This window comes from Hyla sarda, chromosome 11 (assembly GCF_029499605.1).
Source record: "Hyla sarda isolate aHylSar1 chromosome 11, aHylSar1.hap1, whole genome shotgun sequence".
NCBI classification, from domain to species: domain Eukaryota; kingdom Metazoa; phylum Chordata; class Amphibia; order Anura; family Hylidae; genus Hyla; species Hyla sarda.
In genome coordinates, this window is record NC_079199.1 from 5,712,995 (window position 1) to 5,739,442 (window position 26,448).

Sequence of the window (26,448 nt, forward strand, 5' to 3'; positions counted from 1 at the left end):
AAAAAAGATTAACAGGCACAATGGTGAGCGCTGACATTCAGGAACAACGGCGAAAGAGACAAAACCGAAACGGCGAGCAGCGGAAAAAACAGAGGTGGGAAAATGTTGTCGCAGGAACGGAATTAATGAACATTAACCCCTTTTTTGGTCAGGGAAGACTCAATGGATTATATGGTGGATGATAAAGATTATACCTCTGTACGGTGTTCTGCTACTTTCTTAAATATACTGGGGGTGGCGAATTTATGATTAGCGCAAATTTTTGTACAAGTGTTTGGTTGTTCTTCTTGCTAGCCAAAATGTAACCACGCCCCCTGAAAGCGCTAAAGAAAAATTTACGAAACCAACGTCAACAACTTAAAAAAGTGAAAAATTAAATCGCGAACATTTTTGCGCAATGCGAAACCTGCTGCACAAGTGAGAGGCTTTCCCAGTTGCTTCTCGAAATTTAAAATATTGCGCGTGTTACAACAAAAATTTGCACAAAATGGCAGGAAGTGCCTGCGTAGTGAAAAAAAAACAGGTGAAAAGCCAAGGACATTCCTGCATTTGCGCCAAATAACTGTTGCGCAAGTGATAAATCCAGCGCACTGTATTTAACTTGGATACAGCTTGGCTCCATTTACATCAATAGAACTGATCTGCAATACCACACACAGCCTGAGGACAGGGGTTGCGCTGTTTATGGAAGAAAGCACCTATGTTTTTCTAATCCTGGATAACCCCTTCAACATGATTTTTGTGAGGCCGCGTTCACACTGTGTTTTTGTCTCTGTTTCAGTGTTAACGTTAAAGAACATTTAATTTAGCTTTATGCATAAACGTAGTTAACTACACTATTGGGTTCGCCAAAAAAGGTATATACTTCATTATCCATTTTTTATTATAATGTAACTGATTCTGCTTACCATTTACGTTAAACGGAAACAAAAAATCTATCTATGTATCTATCTCTATCCCATATCTATCGATCTTTCTATTTATCTATCTCATATCTATCTATCTATCTATCTCATATTTATCTATCTATCTCGTATCTATCTATTTATCTATCTATCTCGTATCTATCTATTCATCTATCTAACTCATATCTATCTATCTATTTCATATCTATCTATCTTATATCTATCTATTTATCTCATATCTATCTATCTATCTCATATCAATATATCTTATCTATTTAGCTATCTCATATCTATCTATCTCATATTTATCTATCTATCTTGTATCTATCTATCTATCTATCTATCTATTTATTTATCTATCTATCTCATATCTATCTATCTATCTCAAATCTATCTCATATCTATCTATCTATCTATTTATTTATCTATCTCATATCTATCTATCTCAAATCTATCTCATATCTATCTATCTCATATCTATGTCATATCTGTCTCATATCTATCTATCTATCTATCTATCTATCTCATATCTATCTATTTATTTATCAATCTCACATCTATCTATCTCATATCTATCTATCTATCTCATATCTATCTCTCATATCTATCTCATATCTATCTATCTCATATCTATCTATCTCATATCTATCTATCTCATATCTATCTATCTATCTATCTATCTCATATCTATCTATTTATCTATCTCATATCTATCTATCTCATATCTATCTATCTATCTATCTCTCTCACATCTATCTATCTATCTCATATCTATATATCTATCTCATATCTATCTATCTATCTATCTCATATCTATCTATCTCATATCTATCTATTTATCTATCATCACGCAGTGTGAACCCAGCCTTCTGGTATGAATACGCTGTGTGTTATCCCTGGCTCTATGGCGGAGAGTATACAGCGTCGTCTTCTCCACATTTGCTGAGGGTTTGGATCTTGTTCAGATTCTTAACACTTGATCTTGAATTTATGCAGAAATATCCGAATGTCATCTGTGTGCGGAGCGTACGCCGCCAGCTGCCTCCATGTCACCCGCCAGCTCCCAGAATCCTCTCACCCGTGGGGACTGGCAGCGGCTGGGGGCACTGATGTGAATTGTGTCTTACAGAGGCTACACCTGAGTGAAGACGTGGCGGGGGCGACCTTCATGGCGGCGGGCAGCTCCACCCCTGAGCTCTTTGCTTCGGTCATCGGTAAGTGCGACCATATATATTGACTGGGGCTGGTGGTGATGTGAGGTGTAAAATACGTAGGATGATGGTGGTAGTAGTCACAATTTGTTTTCCTTCCCCAATGTATACAGCAGATAAATTCGGTGTTCTCCAACCTGTGCCCCACAGCTGCGGCAAAACTACGACTCCTATCATGATGGAAGATGTAGTTTTCCCGCCACAGATTGTGAAGCGCTGTTTTAGTTGATAAATTCTGACAACCTGGCGGTTTTGCAGTGATATTCCCTTAATCTGTCATATTACAGCCATGAAACGTACAAAATCCTGCGCTGCCTGAATGTCCGCTAAGGCCGTGTTCACACAATGTGTACGGCCGGGATTGTCAGCCATAAAAAAGATTCATTACAGCCAAAACAATAATGTTGAGATTTATGGCGCCGTCTTATAGTGAGATTCTCTGTGTTGCCCATAGCAACCAATCACAGCTCAGCCCATAGCAACCAATCACAGCTTTACTTTCACTTCCGATATTGCTCTGGTAAAGTGAAAGCTGAGCTGTGGTTGCTATGGGCAACAAGGAGAATCTCACTATAAAACAGATCTGTTATTTTTCTGTATTTTATCCTGACACTTTCTGGAAGTTTCCCTTTCACCGCTCAGTAAAATCTCTATAATCCAGCATCCAGTAATTCAGAAATTGTGATTGTTCTATGACCTGTTACATTTATTTCCATTTGATATGACATAGACATACAGAATCGGACGCCTGAGGGATTGTTCTAGAACTTTGTCTCCCGGCGTTATTCTATCAGGGACGTCACATTCCTGAGGCGAAAAGATAACTCCCTAATAATAATACAATCGAGAGATAGAGAGATCATCTGTGACCGACACTGATATCATCCACAGAGATGGGGCCCGCAGAGATAGAGAGATCATCTGTGACCGACACTGATATCATCCACAGAGATGGGGCCCGCAGAGAGATGGGGCCCGCAGAGGGATAGAGAGATCATCTGTGACCGACACTGATATCATCCACAGAGATGGGGCCCGCAGAGGGATAGAGAGATCATCTGTGACCGACACTGATATCATCCACAGAGATGGGGCCCGCAGAGAGATGGGGCCCGCAGAGAGATGGGGCCCGCAGAGATAGAGAGATCATCTGTGACCAACACTGATATCATCCACAGAGATGGGGCCCGCAGAGAGATGGGGCCCGCAGAGATAGAGAGATCATCTGTGACCGACACTGATATCATCCACAGAGATGGGGCCAGCAGAGAGATGGGGCCCGCAGAGATAGAGAGATCATCGTGACCGACACTGATATCATCCACAGAGATGGGGCCCGCAGAGAGATGGGGCCCGCAGAGATAGAGAGATCATCTGTGACCAACACTGATATCATCCACAGAGATGGGGCCCGCAGAGAGATGGGGCCCGCAGAGATAGAGAGATCATCTGTGACCGACACTGATATCATCCACAGAGATGGGGCCAGCAGAGAGATGGGGCCCGCAGAGATAGAGAGATCATCTGTGACCAACACTGATATCATCCACAGAGATGGGGCCCGCAGAGATAGAGAGATCATCTGTGACCGACACTGATATCATCCACAGAGATGGGGTCCGCAGAGAGATGGGGCCCGCAGAGATAGAGAGATCATCTGTGACCGACATTGATATCATCCACAGAGATGGGGCCCGCAGAGATAGAGAGATCATCTGTGACCGACACTGATATCATCCAAAGAGATGGGGCCCGCAGAGAGATGGGGCCCGCAGAGATAGAGAGATCATCTGTGACCGACATTGATATCATCCACAGAGATGGGGCCAGCAGAGAGATGGGGCCCGCAGAGATAGAGAGATCATCTGTGACCGACATTGATATCATCCACAGAGATGGGGCCCGCAGAGATAGATAGATCATCTGTGACCGACACTGATATCATCCAAAGAGATGGGGCCCGCAGAGAGATGGGGCCCGCAGAGATAGAGAGATCATCTGTGACCGACATTGATATCATCCACAGAGATGGGGCCCGCAGAGATAGAGAGATCATCTGTGACCCACACTGATATCATCCACAGAGATGGGGCCAGCAGAGAGATGGGGCCCGCAGAGGGATAGAGAGATCATCTGTGACCGACACTATCATCCACAGAGATGGGGCCCGCAGAGATAGAGAGATCATCTGTGACCGACATTGATATCATCCACAGAGATGGGGCCCGCAGAGAGATGGGGCCCGCATAGATAGAGAGATCATCTGTGACCGACACTGATATCATCCACAGAGATGGGGCCAGCAGAGAGATGGGGCCCGCAGAGGGATAGAGAGATCATCTGTGACCGACACTGATATCATCCACAGAGATGGGGCCCGCAGAGATAGAGAGATCATCTGTGACCGACACTGATATCATCCACAGAGATGGGGCCCGCAGAGAGAGGGGGCCCGCAGAGGGATAGAGACATCATCTCTGACCGACACTGATATCATCCACAGAGATGGGGCCCGCAGAGATAGAGAGATCATCTGTGACCGACACTGATATCATCCACAGAGATGGGGCCCACAGAGAGATGGGGCCCACAGAGGGATAGAGAGATCATCTGTGACCGACACTGATATCATCCACAGAGATGGGGCCCGCAGAGATAGAGAGATCATCTGTGACCGACACTGATATCATCCACAGAGATGGGGCCCGCAGAGATAGAGAGATCATCTGTGACCGACACTGATATCATCCACAGAGATGGGGCCCGCAGAGGGATAGAGAGATCATCTGTGACCGACACTGATATCATCCACAGAGATGGGGCCCGCAGAGAGATGGGGCCCGCAGAGAGATGGGGCCCGCAGAGATGGGACTTTCTGTGAGGGAGATCCGTGCCTCCGGTCCTGTATTGTTTTATGGAGGGAGTAGATCACCCCCTGATGGTCAGGACTGGTATAACACAGTGTTGGGGGCCTCCAGAATCACCAGATACTGCTGGGGACGTCCATTAGGAATAGTCACAGATCTGTACGAACATTTGATGCCCAGACTATTGCTCTCTGTTGTCAGCCTTATTCATGTGATGGATTGTTGCAGTTCAGTGATTATATCCGTCTCTATCTCTGGTCTTTTAGGAGTTTTTATCACCCACGGGGATGTAGGTGTCGGGACCATTGTGGGCTCCGCTGTATTCAACATTTTATGTATAATTGGTGTATGTGGAGTGTTTGCTGGACAGGTAAGAAATATCTATCTATCTACTGTATCTTATATCTATCTATCTTTCTCATATCTATCTATCTCTTATCTATCTATTTCATATCTATCTTATGTCTATCTATCTATCTATCTATCTATCTCATATCTATCTTTCTCATATCTATCTATCTCATATCTCTCTATCTATGTAATATCTATCTCATATCTATCTATCTCATATCTATCTTATGTCTATCTATCTATCTCATATCTATCTATCTCATATTTATCTATCTATCTATCTATCTCATATCTATCTTTCTCATATCTATCTATCTCATATCTCTCTATCTATGTAATATCTATCTCATATCTATCTAATATCTATCTTATATCTATCTATCTCATATCTATCTTATGTCTATCTATCTATCTATCTCATATCTATCTTTCTCATATCTATCTATCTCATATCTCTCTATCTATGTAATATCTATCTCATATCTATCTATCTCATATCTATCTATCTATCTATCTATCTCATATCTATCTATCTCATATCTATCTATCTCATATTTATCTATCTATCTATCTATCTATCTATCTCATATCTATCTTTCTCATATCTATCTATCTCATATCTCTCTATCTATGTAATATCTATCTCATATCTATCTAATATCTATCTTATATCTATCTATCTCATATCTATCTTATGTCTATCTATCTATCTCATATCTATCTATCCCATATCTATTTTATGTCTATCTATCTATCTCATATCTATCTCATATCTATCTATCTCATATATATCGATCTATCTCATATCTATCTATCTATCTATCTCATATCTATCTATCTATCTCATATCTATCTATCTATCTATCTATCCATCTCATATATATCTATCTATCTATCTCATATCTATCTATCTCATATCTATCTATCTCATATCTATCTATCTATCTATCTATCTCATATATATCTATCTATCTATCTATCTATCTCATATCTATCTATCTCATATCTATCTATCTCATATCTATCTATCTCATATCTATCTATCTATCTATCTATCTATCTATCTATCTATCTCATATCTATCTATCTATCTATCTCATATATATCTATCTATCTATCTATCTCATATATATCTATCTATCTATCTCATATCTATCTATCTATCTATCTATCTATCTCATATCTATCTATCTCATATCTTTCTATCCATCAGTCTGTCATTAACCCTTTCCTGTCTGCAGGTTGTACGCCTGACCTGGTGGTCTTTGTTCCGGGACTCCATGTACTACATTCTAGCAATAATAGCGTTAATAATTGTAAGTGACGTCCCTTCTTGTCGTACATATTCATGGTGATATTTCCGTGCGCACCAGACACATTGTGCAGATTGTCACGTTATCCGGGACAGATTTTCATGAATAATTTAGAACTAAACATCCAGGAGTATGAGCTGTAATAGCAGAGAGGGGATAGATGGGGGCTCAGCCCCAGACCCCCCCATATGAGCCGTTATCGCTGGCTGAATACGCCCAGGATGATGGCGGTCGCGGGGCGGCACCTTGGGGCCCTTGTTTCCTGGGACACATTATCTCAAATTGATGTGAATGTTTCTTCATTGTTTGTTTTGTGTCCTGTAATAATTTTTGTTCTTGTTTTATCTCTTTTAGTTTATTTATGATGAAGTTATTGTTTGGTGAGTACACGATGGATCCAGAGCAAACACCATAGCGAATAATGGGCGGCCAGCGCCCCCCACACCCCAAACTACAGCTGACGTCCTCCTCTGTTAGGGGCGTTCACATCATGTTTTTGGGAAACTACAGACGGCAACAAAACGGATACAATCCAAGAATAACATCATCTGGCTGATTCAAATGAATGGGGATACGGCAGAGGCGGTTTTCATATTCTCCCCCTGGTTCCACCTGCCATATCCCCAAAACATGTTGTGAATGCCCCAATATATACCTCCTGTTATAGATCATTGTTATTTTTGCTCAACATATGAGAAATCAATATTGGTGAAAATTATCAACAAGCAGGAAGTGACTGATGTTATTATCATCATCATCCATCATTATTTTTATTTTATCTTTATTTTTATTCTAATGATACAATGAGGAATATAATACAGGATGTAACTATAAATTAGTAATGTATGTACACAGTGACCTCACCAGCAGAATAGTGAGTACAGCTCTGGAGTATAATACAGGATATAACTCAGGATCAGTACAGGATAAGTAATGTAATGTATGTACACAGTGACCTCACCAGCAGAATAGTGAGTACAGCTCTGGGGTATAATACAGGATATAACTCAGGATCAGTACAGGATAAGTAATGTAATGTATGTACACAGTGACCTCACCAGCAGAATAGTGAGTACAGCTCTGGAGTATAATTCAGGATATAACTCAGGATCAGTACAGGATAAGTAATGTAATGTATGTACACAGTGACCTCACCAGCAGAATAGTGAGTACAGCTCTGGAGTATAATTCAGGATATAACTCAGGATCAGTACAGGATAAGTAATGTAATGTATGTACACAGTGACCTCACCAGCAGAATAGTGAGTACAGCTCTGGAGTATAATTCAGGATATAACTCAGGATCAGTACAGGATAAGTAATGTAATGTATGTACACAGTGACCTCACCAGCAGAATAGTGAGTACAGCTCTGGAGTATAATACAGGATATAACTCAGGATCAGTACAGGATAAGTAATGTAATGTATGTACACAGTGACCTCATCAGCAGGATAGTGAGTACAGCTCTGGGGTATAATACAGGATATAACTCAGGATCAGTACAGGATAAGTAATGTAATGTATGTACACAGTGACCTCACCAGCAGAATAGTGATTACAGCTCTGGGGTATAATACAGGATATAACTCAGGATCAGTACAGAATAAGTAATGTAATGTATGTACACAGTGACCTCACCAGCAGAATAGTGAGTACAGCTCTGGGGTATAATACAGGATATAACTCAGGATCAGTACAGAATAAGTAATGTAATGTATGTACACAGTGACCTCACCAGCAGAATAGTGAGTACAGCTCTGGAGTATAATACAGGATATAACTCAGGATCAGTACAGGATAAGTAATGTAATGTATGTACACAGTGATCTCACCAGCAGAACAGTGAGTACAGCTCTGGAGTATAATAAAGGATATAACTCAGGATCAGTACAGGATAAGTAATGTAATGTATGTACACAGTAATCTCACCAGCAGAATAGTGAGTACAGCTCTGGAGTATAATAAAGGATATAACTCAGGATCAGTACAGGATAAGTAATGTAATGTATATACACAGTGACCTCACCAGCAGAATAGTGAGTACAGCTCTGGAGTATAATAAAGGATATAACTCAGGATCAGTACAGGATAAGTAATGTAATGTATATATACAGTGACCCCACCAGCAGAATAGTGAGTACAGCTCTGGAGTATAATACAGGATATAACTCAGGATCAGTACAGGATAAGTAATGTAATGTATGTACACAGTGACCTCACCAGCAGAATAGTGAATACAGCTCTGGAGTATAATACAGGATATAACGCAGGATCAGTACAGGATAAGTAATGTAATGTATGTACACAGTGATCTCACCAGTGAATATGAAATTAATTATAAAATACTAGAAAATTACTTAAATATAAATAACTATTATAATTACAGTATAATCAGAATTTGCAATTGGATATAGCTCCACCTAGTGGCTAATTAAAAGATATAGAGCAGTGGTTCTTAACCTTGTTGGAGGTGCTGAACCCCACCAGTTTCATATGCGCATTCACCGAACCCCTCTTAATTGGAAAAATAAAATATGATTTTTTCAAATTCAAAACATAGGAGGTATATATTTAAGTATATATTTATACATAGGTGCACAAAATGAACAAAACCATTAAATAACAAAACCATTAAGACACATTAGGCAGGCAGTGTTCCCCCACATTAGGCAGGCAGTGTTCCCCCCCACATTAGGCAGGCAGTGTTCCCCCCCACATTAGGCAGGCAGTGTTCCCCCCCACATTAGGCAGGCAGTGTTCCCCCACATTAGGCAGGCAGTGTTCCCCCACATTAGGCAGGCAGTGTTCCCCCCACATTAGGCAGGCAGTGTTCCCCCCACATTAGGCAGGCAGTGTTCCCCCCACATTAGGCAGGCAGTGTTCCCCCCACATTAGGCAGGCAGTGTTCCCCCCCACATTAGGCAGGCAGTGTTCCCCCCCACATTAGGCAGGCAGTGCCCCCCCCCCCCCCACATTAGGCAGGCAGTGCCCCCCCCCCCCCCACATTAGGCAGGCAGTGTTCCCCCCCACATTAGGCAGGCAGTGTTCCCCCCACATTAGGCAGGCAGTGTTCCCCCACATTAGGCAGGCAGTGTTCCCCCCCACATTAGGCAGGCAGTGTTCCCCCACATTAGGCAGGCAGTGTTCCCCCACATTAGGCAGGCAGTGTTCCCCCACATTAGGCAGGCAGTGTTCCCCCACATTAGGCAGGCAGAGTTCCCCCCACATTAGGCAGGCAGTGTTCCCCCACATTATGTAGGCCAGTGGTTTTCAACCTGCGGACCTCCAGGTGTTGCAAAACTGCAACTCCCAGCATGCCCGCACAGCCAACGGCTGTCCGGGCATGCTGGGAGTTGTAGTTTTGCAACACCTGGAGGTCCACAGATTGAAGACCACTGATGTAGGCAGTGTTCCTCCACAGACATACAGCCTCCAGCCATATACAGTGTATGCCCGTGTACTGCCCACTTCAGTGCTCCGACCACCGCTCCGGCTATAGCAGTAGGTCCCAGGACCAGTGGTCGGAGCACCGAAGATGACGTGCCGCTGGTCACTTACCAAGCTGGCCAGCGCGCGTCTTCCTCCTTCTCTATCCTCCAGTCCTCGGCGCCTTCGTTTCCATGGGCGCACGCATGGGATGTCAGTGACGTCCCGGTGTGCGCTATGTCCCGGCGGCTCTGTGTTTTTAAATTTAAGCGGGGGGCGCAGGGAGTTAATAGTGATGGGAATTGCCCCCGTCGCTACAGGATGGGCAAACACCCGCTCTGCCCGGGGCCCCAAGCAATTGCTTGGTTTGCCTGTCCTTTTGCGACCTCCCCCGCCGAACCCCCGGGACTGACTCACCGAACCCCCGGGACTGACTCACCGGACCCCTGGTTAAGAACCACTGATATAGAATATCTCCATAGGGGTCCGCTTGCATTAGTGTAAACCTTCTCTGTCTAACCTGCTGCACTCCAGGGGTTGCAAAACTAAAACTCCCAGCATGCCCGGACAGCCAACTGCTGTCCGGGCATGCTGGGAGTTGTAGTTTTGCAACACCTGGAGTGCAGCAGGTTGTAGATCACTGCTGGTGATTGGAAGCCATTTTAGTATGTGTAGCACTACATGTCCCAGCAGGTGTTATTGCATTTGGTAACATAATGTCCCTTGTGATTTGCAGGTGGGAGAGTCTGATACTGATCATCATGTATCTGATTTACATTCTCATTATGAAGTAAGTGCCTCCTGCTATTGGATCCCCCAGTATTGTATGTCACTGGTCCCCAGGCATGCTGGGAGTTGTAGTTCAGTAAGTGATGGCGGTGTGGGACTGACGGACTGTAATATCCATTCCATAACATCACCGAGAGATCCCAGTATAACCAGTATGGACCAGCATGGGAATCTCCTTCCCGGATAAGGTGTTAACCCTTCCTGGGCTGGAGGCCGGGCAGACAGATGAAAGTTTTCTTATGAAGTCTACAATATATTAAGTCAGGGTTGGCTGAGGGTGGTCCGGGCCCCCAATGGTGACAGTCATGGGGCCCATACTGACTGTACAGAGGGGCCCGGCTATTACATCCTGGGACAGGTTCAGCTCTTCAGGACATTGGTTACTTCAGCCATAGTGGGAGGGAAGGAGTTAACAGCGACTGATTAGGGGAGGAAAGTGTGAGCAATGCGCATCAGTCTCCTGAGGGGATAATCACTTCTAATCTGCGCCGGCCAATCACGAGCTAGCGTCCGGGATCACATGGTTATTACAAAGATTAGGCACTTTGTATTCATTGAGTGACAGATTAAGATCATTGCTGTAATATAGTCTAATGTAGTGCGGAGCGAACACGTCTGTTATCTGCTTATTATCTATATATTATTTATCTATTCTATATATCTATTATCTGACTATTATCTATATATTATTTATCTATTCTATATATCTATTATCTGCTTATTATCTATATATTATTTATCTATTCTATATATCTATTATCTGCTTATTATCTATATATTATTTATCTATTCTATATATCTATCATCTACCTATTATCTATATATTATTTATCTATTCTATATATCTATTGTCTGACTATTATCTATATATTATTTATCTGACTATTATCTTTATATCTATTATCTGACTATTATCTATATATTATTTTTCTATTCTATATATCATCTGACTATTATCTATATATTATTTATCTATTATATATATATCTATTATCTGACTATCTATGTATTATTTATCTATTCTATATATCTATTATCTGACTATTATCTATATATCTATTATATGTCTATTATCTTTATATCTATTAGTTATTGTCTATATATCTATTATTTATCTATTATCTATACATCTATTATTTATCCATCTATATATGTATTTATTTATTATCTATATATCTATTATGTATCTATTATTTATCTAAAATCTATTTAGCTATTATCTATCTATCTATCTATCTATCTATCACTCATATCTATCTATCACATATCTATCTATCTATCTCATATCTATATATCTATCTCATATCCATCATTTATCCATCAGGATGTATATATATATATTGTAACACGCTGATCAGAGTAAATTACTTCACTCTCCTGGGCCGTAGCCCGGAGTCACTAAACCCTTATTCATTCTCCTCCCTATATATAACTTTTAGACTCGATTTGCTCACAGGTTTTTTTCTGGCCTTTTCTTCTTATATCGTCCACTGTAGTTTTTGAGCCAAAGTCAGAAGTGGATCCAGTAGGAAGTATAGACCCTTCTTTTATATTTCTCTCTCCTTTTGAATCCAATTCTTACTTTGGCTCAAAAATCACAGGTGACAATATCCCCCCCCCCCCCCCCCCCCCCCAAAAAAAAAATTGCCAGGAAAAAAAAAAAACTGAGTGGGATTCCGGCTGAATTGCGGGCGCAATCTCTGTTCTCAGAACAAAATTACACGAAAATTCAAGCATTATTGACTTCAATGGGATCCTGCTGCAGAATTCCGTAAAATATAAGATTCCACAGTGGAATGGGTGCAAAATCCCATTGAAATCAATGGGCAGTAAATTTTGGCGGAATTTCCGTCGGGATTCTTCCGCAGAATTCAGCACAGATATTCTTCCGCCTGAACATCGCCTTATTAAAATATGAAACAATTCCCCACGTCGTGGAGGTCATGATTGATAAAACTGCAACATTTCTAAACAGAGTTGTGCGGCCTGAGGAACACGACATACGGGGTGTAAGACCCCAATAACACCCCCCGTACCATAGGGTTAGCTGTGCACCGTATCTAATTCTATCAATAACTTTCGGGGATTTGTTGCATCATTTAATAGGTCACAATACAAGTTTATATTTTAGGGAGGGAATTGAATTGGGTTCTAGTGGCTCCGGCCCAGGCGTGTGAGATTCTTATTATTATTGTCCCTTTTTTAGGGTATTTGTGATAGATGCTGAACCCACTTATTTGGGGGGGATTGTGACATTCTCCTCCTGTTTTCTGACAGATATAACATGAAGATGCAGCACTTGTTCACCATCAAACGAAAGAATATAGGGAACGGCTGCACCATTGGGAATGAACTGCAAGACGGTAATGTGTATAGTGCCCCGCTGTGCGATGACCCCACAGTCCCCCTGTTGTGCAAAGGTAAGGGTAAGCAGACCGGAGACAACCCCAAAGATGACTTCTGCAGAGCATTGCCCCCCCCCCCCCCCAATAATGCTTCCTATAACCACAGGCTGTCTGAGTATGATGGGGGTTGTAGTTTTGCTATAGATAATGAGTACAGGTTAAAGGGGTACTCCGGTGAAAACCTTTTTTTTCTTTTAAATCAACCGGTGCCAGAAAGTTAAACATATTTTGTAAATTACTTCTATTAAAAAATCTTAATCCTTCCAGTACTTATTAGCTGCTGAATACTACAGAGGAAATTCCTTTCTTTTTGGAACACCAATGACATCACGAGCACAGTGCTCTCTGCTGACCTCTCTGTCCATTTTAGCAACCATGCATAGCAGATGTTTGCTAAGGGCAGCATGGTGGCTCAGTGGTTAGCACTGCTGCCTTGCAGTGCTGGGGACTTGGGTTCAAATCCCACTAAGGACACCAATCAATAAAGTGTTATTATTATTATAATAACGTCAGCAGAGAGCACTGTGCTCGTGATGTCATCAGAGAGCATTCCAAAAAGAAAAGAATTTCCTCTGTAGTATTCAGCAGCTAATAAGTACAGGAAGGATTAAGATTTTTTAATAGAAGTAATTTACAAATATGTTTAACTTTCTGCCACCAGTTGATTTAAAAGAAAAAAGGTTTTCACCGGAGTACCCCTTTAAAGGGGTACTCCGCCCCCAGACATTTTATCCCCTATCCAAAGGATAAGGGATAAGATGTCTGATCGCGGGGGTCCTGCCGCTGGGGACCCCCGCGATCTCCCTGCTGCACCCGGCGTTCATTTAGAGCGCCGGAGACTCTTGGTGTCACAGCCGCACCCCCTCAATGCAAGTCTATGGGAGGGGGCGTGATGTCCATCACGCCCCCCCATAGACTTGCATTGAGGGGGCATGACCTTGATGTCACAAGCGGGATGTGACCTTGAGGTCACGAGCCTCCACCCGAATCTCCAGTCATCCGGGAGTGAAGTTTGCTCCGTGCACCGGATGTCTGGGGTGCCGCAGCCAAGATCGCAGGGGTCCCCAGGAGCGGGACCCCCGCGATCAGACATCTTATCCCTTATCCTTTATATAGGGGATAGGATGTCTAGGGGGCGGAGTACCCCTTTAAATTTTAGCTTTCATGGCATGATGGAAGTTGTAGTTCTGCAACAGCTGCAGCCACACATTCAGCAGATTCTATCCCATTTCCCAATACCCAGAACCTATTAAAAATAGAAAATAGGAAGTGAACCTGCGTGAATGAATCACAAGTTCTATGCGGATGACTCAGGGGCGGCCGGTCCTCGCGCATTGATGCTCGTGAGTAATGAGGGTAAAGTTACAGCTGCAAAAAACAAAAAACCTTCCGCTCTTTGAGGCGATGGCCGCCTTCATATCATCTTCAGTCATCCCTATAGAAAGTTCTCCAGAGCGTGGGAGTCAGTAGCCCCTTCTGTGCTGCGTCTCCACTGGGGGTCTGTGTGAGCTGAGCCACCATGAGCGCCAATTATGGGAAGGACTGTGCAATACCTGTGATGTACACCAGGGGGTGCTAAAGACACAAGACTGCAGGAGACAGTATATAGAAACTAGAAAGTTATACAGAGACTTCTGTACTATTCAGATTAGAGGTCTCCAAACTGTAGACCCCCAAATAATGCAAAACGAAAACTCCCAAAATAGATAGATAGCTATAGATAGGTAGATAGATATGAGATAGATAGATATGAGATAGATATGAGATAGATAGATAGATATGAGATAGATAGATATGAGATAGATAAATATGAGATAGATAGATAGATATGAGATAGATAGATAGATAGATAGATATGCGATAGATACATATGAGATAGATAGATAGATAAATATGAGATAGATAGATAGATAAATATCACCAACATTTCACCAACCAACGTTTCACTTGGAAAATTCAGCGTGAGGCTGGTGAAACGTTGAGGCTGGTGCTGCATCTGTTTTGGATATGTAGGTAGATAGATAGATAGATATGAGATAGATAGATAGATATGAGATAGATAGATATGAGATAGATAGATAGATAGATAGATATGAGATAGATAGATAGATATGAGATAGATAGATATGAGATAGATAGATAGATAGATATGAGATAGATAGATAGATAGATAGATAGATATGAGATAGATATGAGATAGATATGAGATAGATAGATAGATATGGGATAGATATGAGATAAATAGATATGAGATAGATAGATATGAGATAGATATGAGATAGATAGATAAATATGAGATAGATAGATAGATAGATAGATAGATAGATAGATAGATATGAGATAGATAGATATGAGATAGATATGAGATAGATAGATAAATATGAGATAGATAGATAGATATGAGATAGATAGATATGGGATAGATATGAGATAGATAGATATGAGATAGATAGATATGAGATAGATATGAGATAGATAGATAAATATGAGATAGATAGATAGATAGATAGATATGAGATAGATAGATAGATAGATAGATAGATAGGAGATAGATAGATAGGAGATAGATAGATAGATAGGAGATAGATAGATATGAGATAGATAGATATGAGATAGATAGATATGAGATAGATAGATATGAGATAGATAGATATGAGATAGATAGATATGAGATAGATAGATATGAGATAGATAGATATGAGATAGATAGATAGATAGATATGAGATAGATAGATATGAGATAGATATGAGATAGATAGATAAATATGAGATAGATAGATAGATAGATAGATAGATATGAGATAGATAGATATGAGATAGATATGAGATAGATAGATAAATATGAGATAGATAGATAGATAGATAGATATGAGATAGATAGATAGATAGATATGGGATTGCACTGAAGGGGTCTCTGACATTAGGTCCTTTCTATTTTCTGAGGTTCTCGGGACCACTAATCCCTTTTAACCCCCTATCGCCCTCTCCGCACCTGCACATATCCCTGTTTACTTCAGCTTTCTGATTAACCCTTCATGTCTCCTGCCATCTATTGTGCGGATTCTGATATTAACAGAGCGGGGACTTATTCCCTATAAATCTTCCGTATCACTAATCCTCTGTATAACATTGTATCTCCTGTCTGCTTATCCCTCTGATGGTGTAAGTTACTCTGCATGTCTGACTGCATCGTGTCATCGCTTTATGTATTTTATGGCATGTTCTAATTTACATAGAACCTTTGCATTTAAAGTGTAATTGTCATAGAGACGGTGCTGAGACCCCCACAGATCACTAAAACAAACAGGGAGATGCACTACTGTATACAGACTTACTATAGAGCAGTGTTTTCCAACCAATGCTTCTCCAGCTGGTGCAAAACTACAACTCCCAGCATGTCCGGACAGCCGAAGGCTGTCCGGGCATGCTGGGAGTTGTAGTTTTGCAACAGCTGGAGGCACACTGGTTTGGAAACACTGTTATATAGAGGCTCTCTGGGCATGCTGGGAGTTGTTTTGCAACAGCTGGAGGAACCCTGGTTGGGATACACTGTTCTAGAGTGCTTTACCCTGTTCCTTCTAGCGATCCGTGGGGGTCTCGGCACCTGGGCCCCTACCAATGAAAACTTTTGGCATGTCTCTATGATAGTTGCATTTCTGACAACTTTGTTTTCTTTTGTAATTTAAAAACCATCTTGCAACATTTTTCCCCATAGAGTGTAGCTCCCTAATCCGTGGTTCTCCAGCTGTGTCGCAGGCTGTCACAGGACATGCTGGGAGTTGTAGTTCTGCAGAAAGTCGCAGGCTAGGCATACGGCTGCAATATGGATGTAAAAACGTTCCTCGTATTTCACTCATCTGAAGCCAGTCTAAGGCTGCCAACACACAGCATAATAATAAAAATAATAATAATAATAATAATAATAATAATAAATTAATAATAAATAAAATAGAAAAAAATTCTTTAAAAAAACACAAATGTGTGCATGTATATTGGCGTTTTTTCACAGGACTTGAATTGAAAAAAATTGTAGGCATAAAATGGCAAATAAAACTATAACACTTATACTAATACAACATACAATAAGAATACAATAGTAAAAACTGCAAAATGGAGGAAAAAATTAGGGGCATTGTTATTTGTAGATTATATATAAAATTCCACTATCTTTGGCCTGAAAGGAGCCACAAAAAACAAAATAAATATATAAATAATACATTTCTTTATGAAATATATATGTGTATGTGTGTAATGTACTCTTTTTTTTTTTATTTATTTATCTTTACTATACATATATATATATATATATATATATATATATATTTTTTTTTTTTACATGCGTTTTTTATTTACTGTATATATATATATATATATATATATATATATATATATATATGTGTGTAATGTACTCTTTTTTTTATTTATCTTTACTATATATATATATATATATATATTTTACATGTTTTTTTTTATTTATTTACTGTATATATATATATGGTGTGTGTAATTTTTATTAATTAAATTATATATATGTGTATATATGTAATTCTTATTTATTTATTTTTATTTTATTTTATTTTTTGTTTTTTGTGGCTCCTTTCAGGTTACACAAAAGTTTTTATCTGTTTTGTAGCCTAAGTAATATTGTAATATTTTATATTTTTATATATTTTTTATATTTTATATATTGCCGTGTTATATATTTCTAATTAGTGATGTATTTGCCATCTAGAACCGATACCAAGTTCTGGTAAAAGTTGCAGTAGGGTGCGGCCAGAATCAATCTAACACATATAAAAGCGGTGGATTGTAAGCTCTTCTGCCAACAGAGGATACGTTCTAAACAATTTAACCCTTGCGTTGCAGTGAGGTCGGAGCAGCATTATCACGGCGGGAATTCTGTGGTGATGGTGGATGAGATCATCTGCTCCAGCCCCCCCAAGTATCGATTCCCGGAGGCCGGATTACGGATCATGATCACCAACAAGTTCCCACCGAGGACCAGGCTACGGATGGCGAGCAGGATCATAATAAACGAGGTATCTGAAACGTCTGGGAGTGGTAGTTCTACCCATTGGTTGGCAAACACTACCTTATCCCCTACAGCAGTGTTTTTCCTTACCAGCGAGCCTCCAGCTGTTGCAAAACTACAACTCCCAGCATTCCCGGACAGCCGTTGGCTGTCCGGGCATGTTGGGAGTTGTAGTTTTGCAACAGCTGGAGGCTCCCAGGTTGGGCAACACAGCCGTATAGCTTTGTCCTGTAGTCCACACTTATGTTGTCCCCACATTGTGTAACCACTGACCCAGATAATAGAAAAGCCCCGAAATCAAATGGTTTCATTTCCGCTTTTTTAACGTTCAACAACTTTGTTTGACCAGGAGGGGGAGAGCACTGATTTAAAGTCATAGTGGCTGGGGAGTAGCCCATGGGGGGGGGGGGGGGGGGGGGTTGCCAATTGTTTTATTCCAGCATAGCTGCATCCATGCGTTTCATTACTGTAACTGGGTCATGTGATTACCAGATCAGGATATATAGTACTTTTCTCCTCTCCTCTCCTCCTCTGTCTGTATACTGCTGCTGCTGTCTCTATGGCATCAGTATGTATGGTAGTTTTACACCTCTCCTCCAGCTCTATCTGTATACTGCTGCTATCTCTATGGGATCAGGATATATAGTAGTTATACACCTCTCCTCCTGCTCTATCTGTATACTGCTGCTGCTATCTCTATGGGATCAGGATATATGGTAGTTTTACCCCTCCCCTCCAGCTCTGTCTGTATACTGCTGCTGATATCTGTATGGGATCAGGATATATAGTAGTTATACACCTCCCCTCCAGCTCCATCTGTATACTGCTGCTGCTATCTCTATGGGATCAGGATATCTAGTAGTTATACACCTCCCCTCCAGCTCTGTCTGTATACTGCTGCTGATATCTGTATGGGATCAGGATATATAGTAGTTATACACCTCCCCTCCAGCTCCATCTGTATACTGCTGCTGCTATCTCTATGGGATCAGGATATATAGTAGTTATTCAACTCCCCTCCAGCTCTATCTGTATACTGCTGCTATCTCTATGCGATGGGGCTATATAGTTGTTATACATCTCCCCTCCAGCTCTGTCTGTATACTGCTGCTGATATCTGTATGGGATCAGGATATATAGTAGTTATACCCCTCCCCTCCAGTTCTATCTGTATACTGCTGCTGATATCTGTATGGGATAAGGATATATAGTAGTTATACATCTCCCCTCCAGCTCTATCTGTATACTGCTGCTGTCTCTATGGGATCAGGATATATAGTAGGTATACACCTCCCCTCCAGCTCTATCTGTATACTGCTGCTATCTCTGTGGGATAAGGATATATAGTAGTTATAAAACCTCCTATCCAGCTCTGTCTGTATACTGCTGCTGCTATCTCCTGGGATCAGGATACACAAAGGGCAGCCATTCCCGGAGTCCTTCTTTAAGTTTGTGACCCCCTTATGTGCCCTCAGAGGCAGCGACTCCTCCAATCAGCGAATGGAATGAGCTCGATGACCTTGGACGGGAAGCAGGAGCTGCTGGAGAACGGCCTCTTACATGGAGACAAAGACGACTACCAGCAAGACAACGATGCCACCACCTACCTGGTGCCCTTCGCAATACCCAGTAAGAAGCTTCATGTTATCAGTGTAATAGCACATGAATACTGAATATATGGAAGTTACTGGAATCCAGAGGAGGAGTTTCTATTCCAAGGTCATGTGGTCACTATATTACCGTATTTTTCGTCATATAAGACGCTCCTAATTTTATAGGATAAAAATCTAGAAAATTAAGATTCTGAATTAAATACAATGTAAAGTATAGGACAGTGATCTTCAACCTGAGGAACTTCAGATGTTGCAAAACTACAACTCCCAGCATGCCCGGACAGCCAACGGCTGTCCGGGCATGCTGGGAGTTGCAGTTTTGCAACATCTGGAGGTCCTCAGGTTGAAGACCACTGGTATAGGAGGTAGAACTCACGTGTCCCACCGCTCCGGACCCATCACTACTTCCCTGGATGTCGCCCTCCATCGCTGTCACCGCGTCCCTGGGGTGTCGCTCCGGTATGTCTCTGCTGCCCGGTATCCTCGCTCTCTGTCGCCGCCATCACGTCGCTACGCACACCGCTCCTATTGGATGATGGGACGGCGTGCGTGACGACGACGAAGGAGAGCGCCGGCCATGCAGGGGATCCCGGCACGGAGCAGACGCCGAGGAGGCAGGTAAGGTCCCTCCCGGTGTCCTGTAAGCTGTTCGGGACGCCGCGATTTCACCGTGGCGGTCCCGAACAGCCCGACTGAGCAGCCGAGTTAGTGTCACTTTCGCTTCAGACGCGGCGGTCAGCTTTGATCGCCGCATCTGAAGGGTTAATACGGGGCATCACCACGATCGGTGATGTCCTGTATTAGCCGCGGGTCCTGGCCGTTGATGGCCGCAGGGACCGCCGCGATAGGACAGGTATTTGCCGAATAAGACGCACCAACTTTTTGGGGAAGGAAGAGTGCATCTTATACGGCGAAAAATACGGTATATATTTTTATTCTATATAAGAGGAGACTATGGTTATGGAGACTGTGGTTATGGAGACTGTGGTTATGGGGACTGTGGTTATGGGGACTGTGGTTATGGGGACTGTGGTTATGGAGACTGTGGTTATGGAGACTGTGGTTATGGAGACTGTGGTTATGGAGACTGTGGTTATGGGGACTGTGGTTATGGGGACTGTGGTTATGGAGATTGTGGTTATGGAGACTGGGGTTATGGAGACTGGGGTTATGGGGACTGTTGTTATGGAGACTGGGGTTATGGGGACTGTGGTTATGGAGACTGTGGTTATGGAGACTGTGGTTATGGAGACTGTGGTTATGGAGACTGGGGTTATGGAGACTGGGGTTATGGAGACTGTGGTTATGGGGACTGTGGTTATGGGGACTGTGGTTGTGGGGACTGTGGTTGTGGAGACTGTGGTTGTGGAGACTGTGGTTGTGGAGACTGTGGTTGTGGAGACTGTGGTTGTGGAGACTGTGGTTGTGGAGACTGTGGTTGTGGAGACTGTGGTTGTGGAGACTGTGGTTGTGGAGACTGGGGTTGTGGAGACTGGGGTTGTGGAGACTGTGGTTGTGGAGACTGTGGTTGTGGAGACTGTGGTTGTGGAGACTGTGGTTGTGGAGACTGTGGTTGTGGAGACTATGGTTATGGAGACTGCATGAGAACATTTATTAGAAATGGGAGGATAAGGAGGGTAGCAAGGTCTTATATAGAGGCTGTAATAGGTGGTAATGTCCTGTCCTCACCTCTAGGGGGCAGTGCAGCCACAAACTGATGTACTAGGGAAGGAGAAGCCATTGTGTACTTACAATCTGCGCTCTCCCCATAGGTGGCTGTGTGAACCGGTTTAAGTGGGCCTTCTCCTGGCCCCTGATCTGCGTCCTGTACTTCACCATCCCGAACTGCAGCCGGCCGCGCTGGGAGAACTTCTTCATGCTCACCTTCATCCTCTCCACCGTCTGGATCGCCATCTTTTCCTACATCATGGTGTGGATGGTGGGTAGTAGCGCTTGGTCATGTGAACGGATACATTGTATCTATAGGGTAATAATTTTTAGAAACTGTGGACCTTCCTCATTTGCAAAACTACAACTCCCAGCATGCCCGGACAGCTGAAAGCCTGTCTACCTTCTCCAGATGATCCACACTGTACCTGAAGGATAAATCAAGGCTTCCTTCTCATCTCATTGCTTTGTGCAGTGGTCTTCAAACTGCAGTCGTCCAGATGTTGCAAAACTTCAACTCCCAGCATGCCCGGACAGCCGTTGGCTGTCCGGGCATGCTGGGAGTTGTAGTTTAGCAACATCTGGAGGTCCACATAGATGACTGCCCTATAGGGATGATCACCCAGCTTTATTGAATGAAGCATTCTTACTTGTACTAGGCAGACTTACCGTTCAGCTTGCTAGGATAGCTGGGTGACATTTCTTGCAGCTACCAAGCTTTCCCAGAAACAGATATAACTAAGAAACAGTGAAACTTACGTCTTAAAGTGTACCTGTCACCAAACTAAACTTTTCATATATTGTTCCTTATGTAATTATAAGACACTTTGCTATTTACTTGCTATTAAAATTCTCAACCTTCATATGTTTTTAATGTGATTAAAAAAACGACCACTAGGTGGCTCTGTTCTGTTCCCTGCACAAGTCAAACAGTTAGTTTGGTCTCCACCCGGACTTGCAGAAGTCCAAACTCAGGAAGTGCGCGTGGGGCATGGCGAGGCACAGCTCTCACAGGCTTCAGGGACGTTGCGCCTGCTGGGGAACGCCCACTTTCTCCTGCCGGGAGCTCGCACAATGTGAGCAAGGAGAAAGGTAGGATACACAGCTTTTTAAAGTTCGGAAATTTTTTCTAAAGGCAGGAACCCCTCCTTGAGGAGTAATTAGGGAATTAGGAGTAATTAGGGAATATAATCTGAGATAGTTTAGAAAATATGGTTTGATGACAGGTACGCTTTAATAATTTGACAGGAGAGCATGGTTATAGGAACTATATATCAGTGGCCACTTTTTAAGGTACACCTTGCTAGTCCCAGGTTGGACCACTTCCATGTATGTATGTGTATGGACCCCCTACATGATGACATCACACAGTTCCTCCATATGGACATGATGACATCACACAGTTCCTCCATATGGACATGATGACATCACACAGTTCTCCATATAGACATGATGACATCACACAGTTCCTCCATATAGACATGATGACATCACACAGTTCCTCCATATGGACATGATGACATCACACAGCTCCTCCATATGGACATGATGACATCACACAGTTCCTCCATATAGACATGATGACATCACACAGTTCCTCCATATAGACATGATGACATCACACAGTTCCTCCATATAGACATGATGACATCACACAGTTCCTCCCTATGGACATGATGACATCACACAGTTCCTCCATATGGACATGATGACATCACACAGTTCCTCCATATGGACATGATGACATCACACAGTTCCTCCATATGGACATGATGACATCACACAGTTCCTCCATATGGACATGATGACATCACACAGTTCCTCCATATGGACATGATGACATCACACAGTTCCTCCCTATGGACATGATGACATCACACAGTTCCTCCATATGGACATGATGACATCACACAGTTCCTCCATACGGACTTGATGACATCACACAGTTCCTCCCTATGGACATGATGACATCACACAGTTCCTCCATACGGACATGATGACATCACACAGTTCCTCCATGCGGACATGATGACATCACACAGTTCCTGCAGATTTGTCGGCTGCACATCCATGATGAGAATCTCCACTTTTACCGCATCACTTATTATTTTCGGTCCGTTCTCTGTAAACCCTGGAGATGGTTGTGCGTGAAAGTCTCAGCAGATTCTGAAATACTCAGACCGGCCCGTCTGGCACCAACAACCATGTCACATATAAAGTAACTTAAATCCTCTTCCTTACCCTATTCTGATGCTCAGCTTGAACTTCAGCAAGTTGTCTTGACCACATCTACATGCCTATATGCGTCGAGTTGCTGCCATGTGATTGGCTGATGAGCTATTTGTGTTAACAATCAATTAAACAGGTGTACCTAATAAAGTGGCCATTGAGGGTGTATGTATATTCTGCCATTTTCTATTTGTATCAGCAAATAGGAAACCTTAGTGTCTGCAAGGAAAGTCACCCAGCTTTTATAGCAACCTGAATGGCAAATATGCACAATATAGCGACTGATGAAGGATCCACAGATCAAGTAGCTGCGTCTCCTCTACACATTCACTGTCTTCTCTGTCCGGCAGGTGACGGTGATCGGATACACCCTGGGGATACCCGATGTTATAATGGGCATAACCTTCCTGGCAGCCGGCACCAGTGTACCGGACTGTATGGCCAGCCTGATCGTAGCCAGACAAGGTACAACACCGCCATGTCTTACCGACCCGTCCTCGTGTTATATCTGATCCTGGAGAGATCATCGATTGTTATGTGCGGACAGTGTGTGGCTGGGGATGTTGGGAGTCATGGGGATGAAGATGTTGGAAGTCGTGGGGCTGGGGATGTTGGGAGTCGTGGGGCTGGGGATGTTGGGAGTAGTGGGGATGTTGGGAGTAGTGGAGCTGGGGATGTTGGGAGTAGTGGGGATGTTGGGAGTAGTGGGGCTGGGGATGTTGGGAGTAGTGGGGCTGGGGATGTTGGGAGTAGTGGGGATGTTGGGAGTAGTGGAGCTGGGGATGTTGGGAGTAGTGGGGATGTTGGGAGTAGTGGGGATGTTGGGAGTAGTGGGGCTGGGGATGTTGGGAGTAGTGGGGCTGGGGATGTTGGGAGTAGTGGGGCTGGGGATGTCGTGAGTAGTGGGTTTGGGGATGTTGGGAGTAGTGGGGATGTTGGGAGTAGTGGGGCTGGGGATGTCGGGAGTAGTGGGGCTGGGGATGTTGGGAGTAGTGGGGATGTTGGGAGTAGTGGGGCTGGGGATATCGGGAGTAGTGGGGCTGGGGATGTTGGGAGTAGTGGGGATGTTGGGAGTAGTGGGGCTGGGGATGTTGGGAGTAGTGGGGATGTTGGGAGTAGTGGGGATGTCGGGAGTAGTGGAGCTGGGGATGTTGGCAGTAGTGGGGATGTTGGGAATAGTGGGGTTGGGGGTGTTGGGAGTAGTGGGGCTGGGGATGTTGGGAGTAGTGGGGCTGGGGATTTTGGGAGTAGTGGGGATGTTGGGAGTAGTGGGGATGTCGGGAGTAGTGGGGATGTCGGGAGTAGTGGGGATGTCGGGAGTAGTGGGAATGTTGGGAGTAGTGGGGATGTCGGGAGTAGTGGGGCTGGGGATGTTGGGAGTAGTGGGGAAGTTTGGAGTAGTGGGGCTGGGGATGTTGGGAGTAGTGGGGATGTTGGGAGTAGTGGGGCTGAGGATGTTGGGAGTTGTGGGGATGTTGGGAGTAGGGGGATGTTGGGAGTAGTGGGGCTGAGGATGTTGGGAGAAGTGGGGATGTTGGGAGTAGTGGGGATGTTGGGAATAGTGGGGTGGGGGGTGTTGGGAGTAGTGGGGCTGGGGATGTTGGGAGTAGTGGGGCTGGGGATGTTGGGACTAGTGGGAGTGGGGATGTTGGAAGTAGTGGGGCTGGAGATGTCGGGAGTAGGGGGGTTGGGGATGTTGGGAGTAGTGGGGATGTTTGGAGTAGTGGGGCTGGGGATGTTGGGAGTAGTGGGGATGTTGGGAGTAGTGGGGATGTTGGGAGTAGTGGGGATGTCGGGAGTAGTGGGGCTGGGGATGTCGGAAGTAGTGGGAGTGGGGATGTTGGGACTAGTGGGAGTGGGGATGTTGGAAGTAGTGGGGCTGGAGATGTCGGGAGTAGGGGGGCTGGAGATGTTGGGAGTAGTGGGGATGTTGGGAGTAGTGGGGCTGAGGATGTTGGGAGAAGTGGGGATGTTGGGAGTAGTGGGGCTGAGGATGTTGGGAGTAGTGGGGATGTTGGGAGTATGAGTTGGGATCAGAGATGGTGGGAATAGGTTTGCAGCCTCCAGTTGAGTGTTCTCCTCTTTCGTAGGTCTTGGAGATATGGCCGTGTCTAATACCATAGGAAGCAACGTCTTTGATATCCTAGTTGGACTGGGGGTCCCTTGGGGGATACAAACCATGGTCATTCACTCTGGATCAACCGTAAGTTACCTGCTGGTGGCCCCCTCTATGCCAAGGTGGGCAGGTTGGGCCCTGGACAGGTCGGATTCAGTAAGCGGCAATAATTCACGTCATTTCTTTTTTTTATTGTAGGTGAAAATTAACAGCAAAGGCTTAGTGTACTCTGTCATACTGCTGCTGGGATCTGTGGCCCTCACTGTGAGTATTCATAACCCTAGCACCATCATCACAAAGCTTTACTGTAGGCTGTAAAGCGAGACACTTTCATTGATTGGAGCCTGTTGTGCTGGCCTCTAGTGGCCAATGTTAAATCTACAGTGCATATACCTGAACCCCAGTGTTATTTATGATTGTCCAAGAGCAACTTAAAGGGGTTCTCCAGGAATAAAAATATCAGATCGGTGACCTCCGAGCAGCTGATATAAAGGGGTTGAGGCTCTCGTCCCCTTCTATAT

The 26,448-nt window shown here is 43.4% G+C and overlaps 1 protein-coding gene across 2 annotated transcripts in view; it reads left to right on the plus strand.

The window, feature by feature from the left end:
- SLC24A4 (solute carrier family 24 member 4) overlaps window positions 1-26,448 on the plus strand; it is a 77,533-nt gene that overhangs the window by 49,628 nt on the left and 1,457 nt on the right. Inside the window, exons 5-16 of one of the 2 annotated variants that reach the window (XM_056547074.1) lie at window positions 2,035-2,119; window positions 5,250-5,353; window positions 6,576-6,650; window positions 7,002-7,027; window positions 10,812-10,865; window positions 13,142-13,284; window positions 18,136-18,308; window positions 19,777-19,930; window positions 21,687-21,853; window positions 24,162-24,276; window positions 25,902-26,014; window positions 26,126-26,191. In XM_056547074.1, coding sequence (XP_056403049.1) covers window positions 2,035-2,119; window positions 5,250-5,353; window positions 6,576-6,650; window positions 7,002-7,027; window positions 10,812-10,865; window positions 13,142-13,284; window positions 18,136-18,308; window positions 19,777-19,930; window positions 21,687-21,853; window positions 24,162-24,276; window positions 25,902-26,014; window positions 26,126-26,191 — 1,275 coding nt within the window. The remainder of the gene's footprint in view (window positions 1-2,034; window positions 2,120-5,249; window positions 5,354-6,575; window positions 6,651-7,001; window positions 7,028-10,811; window positions 10,866-13,141; window positions 13,285-18,135; window positions 18,309-19,776; window positions 19,931-21,686; window positions 21,854-24,161; window positions 24,277-25,901; window positions 26,015-26,125; window positions 26,192-26,448) is intronic. The other variant, XM_056547075.1, reaches the window with a different exon arrangement.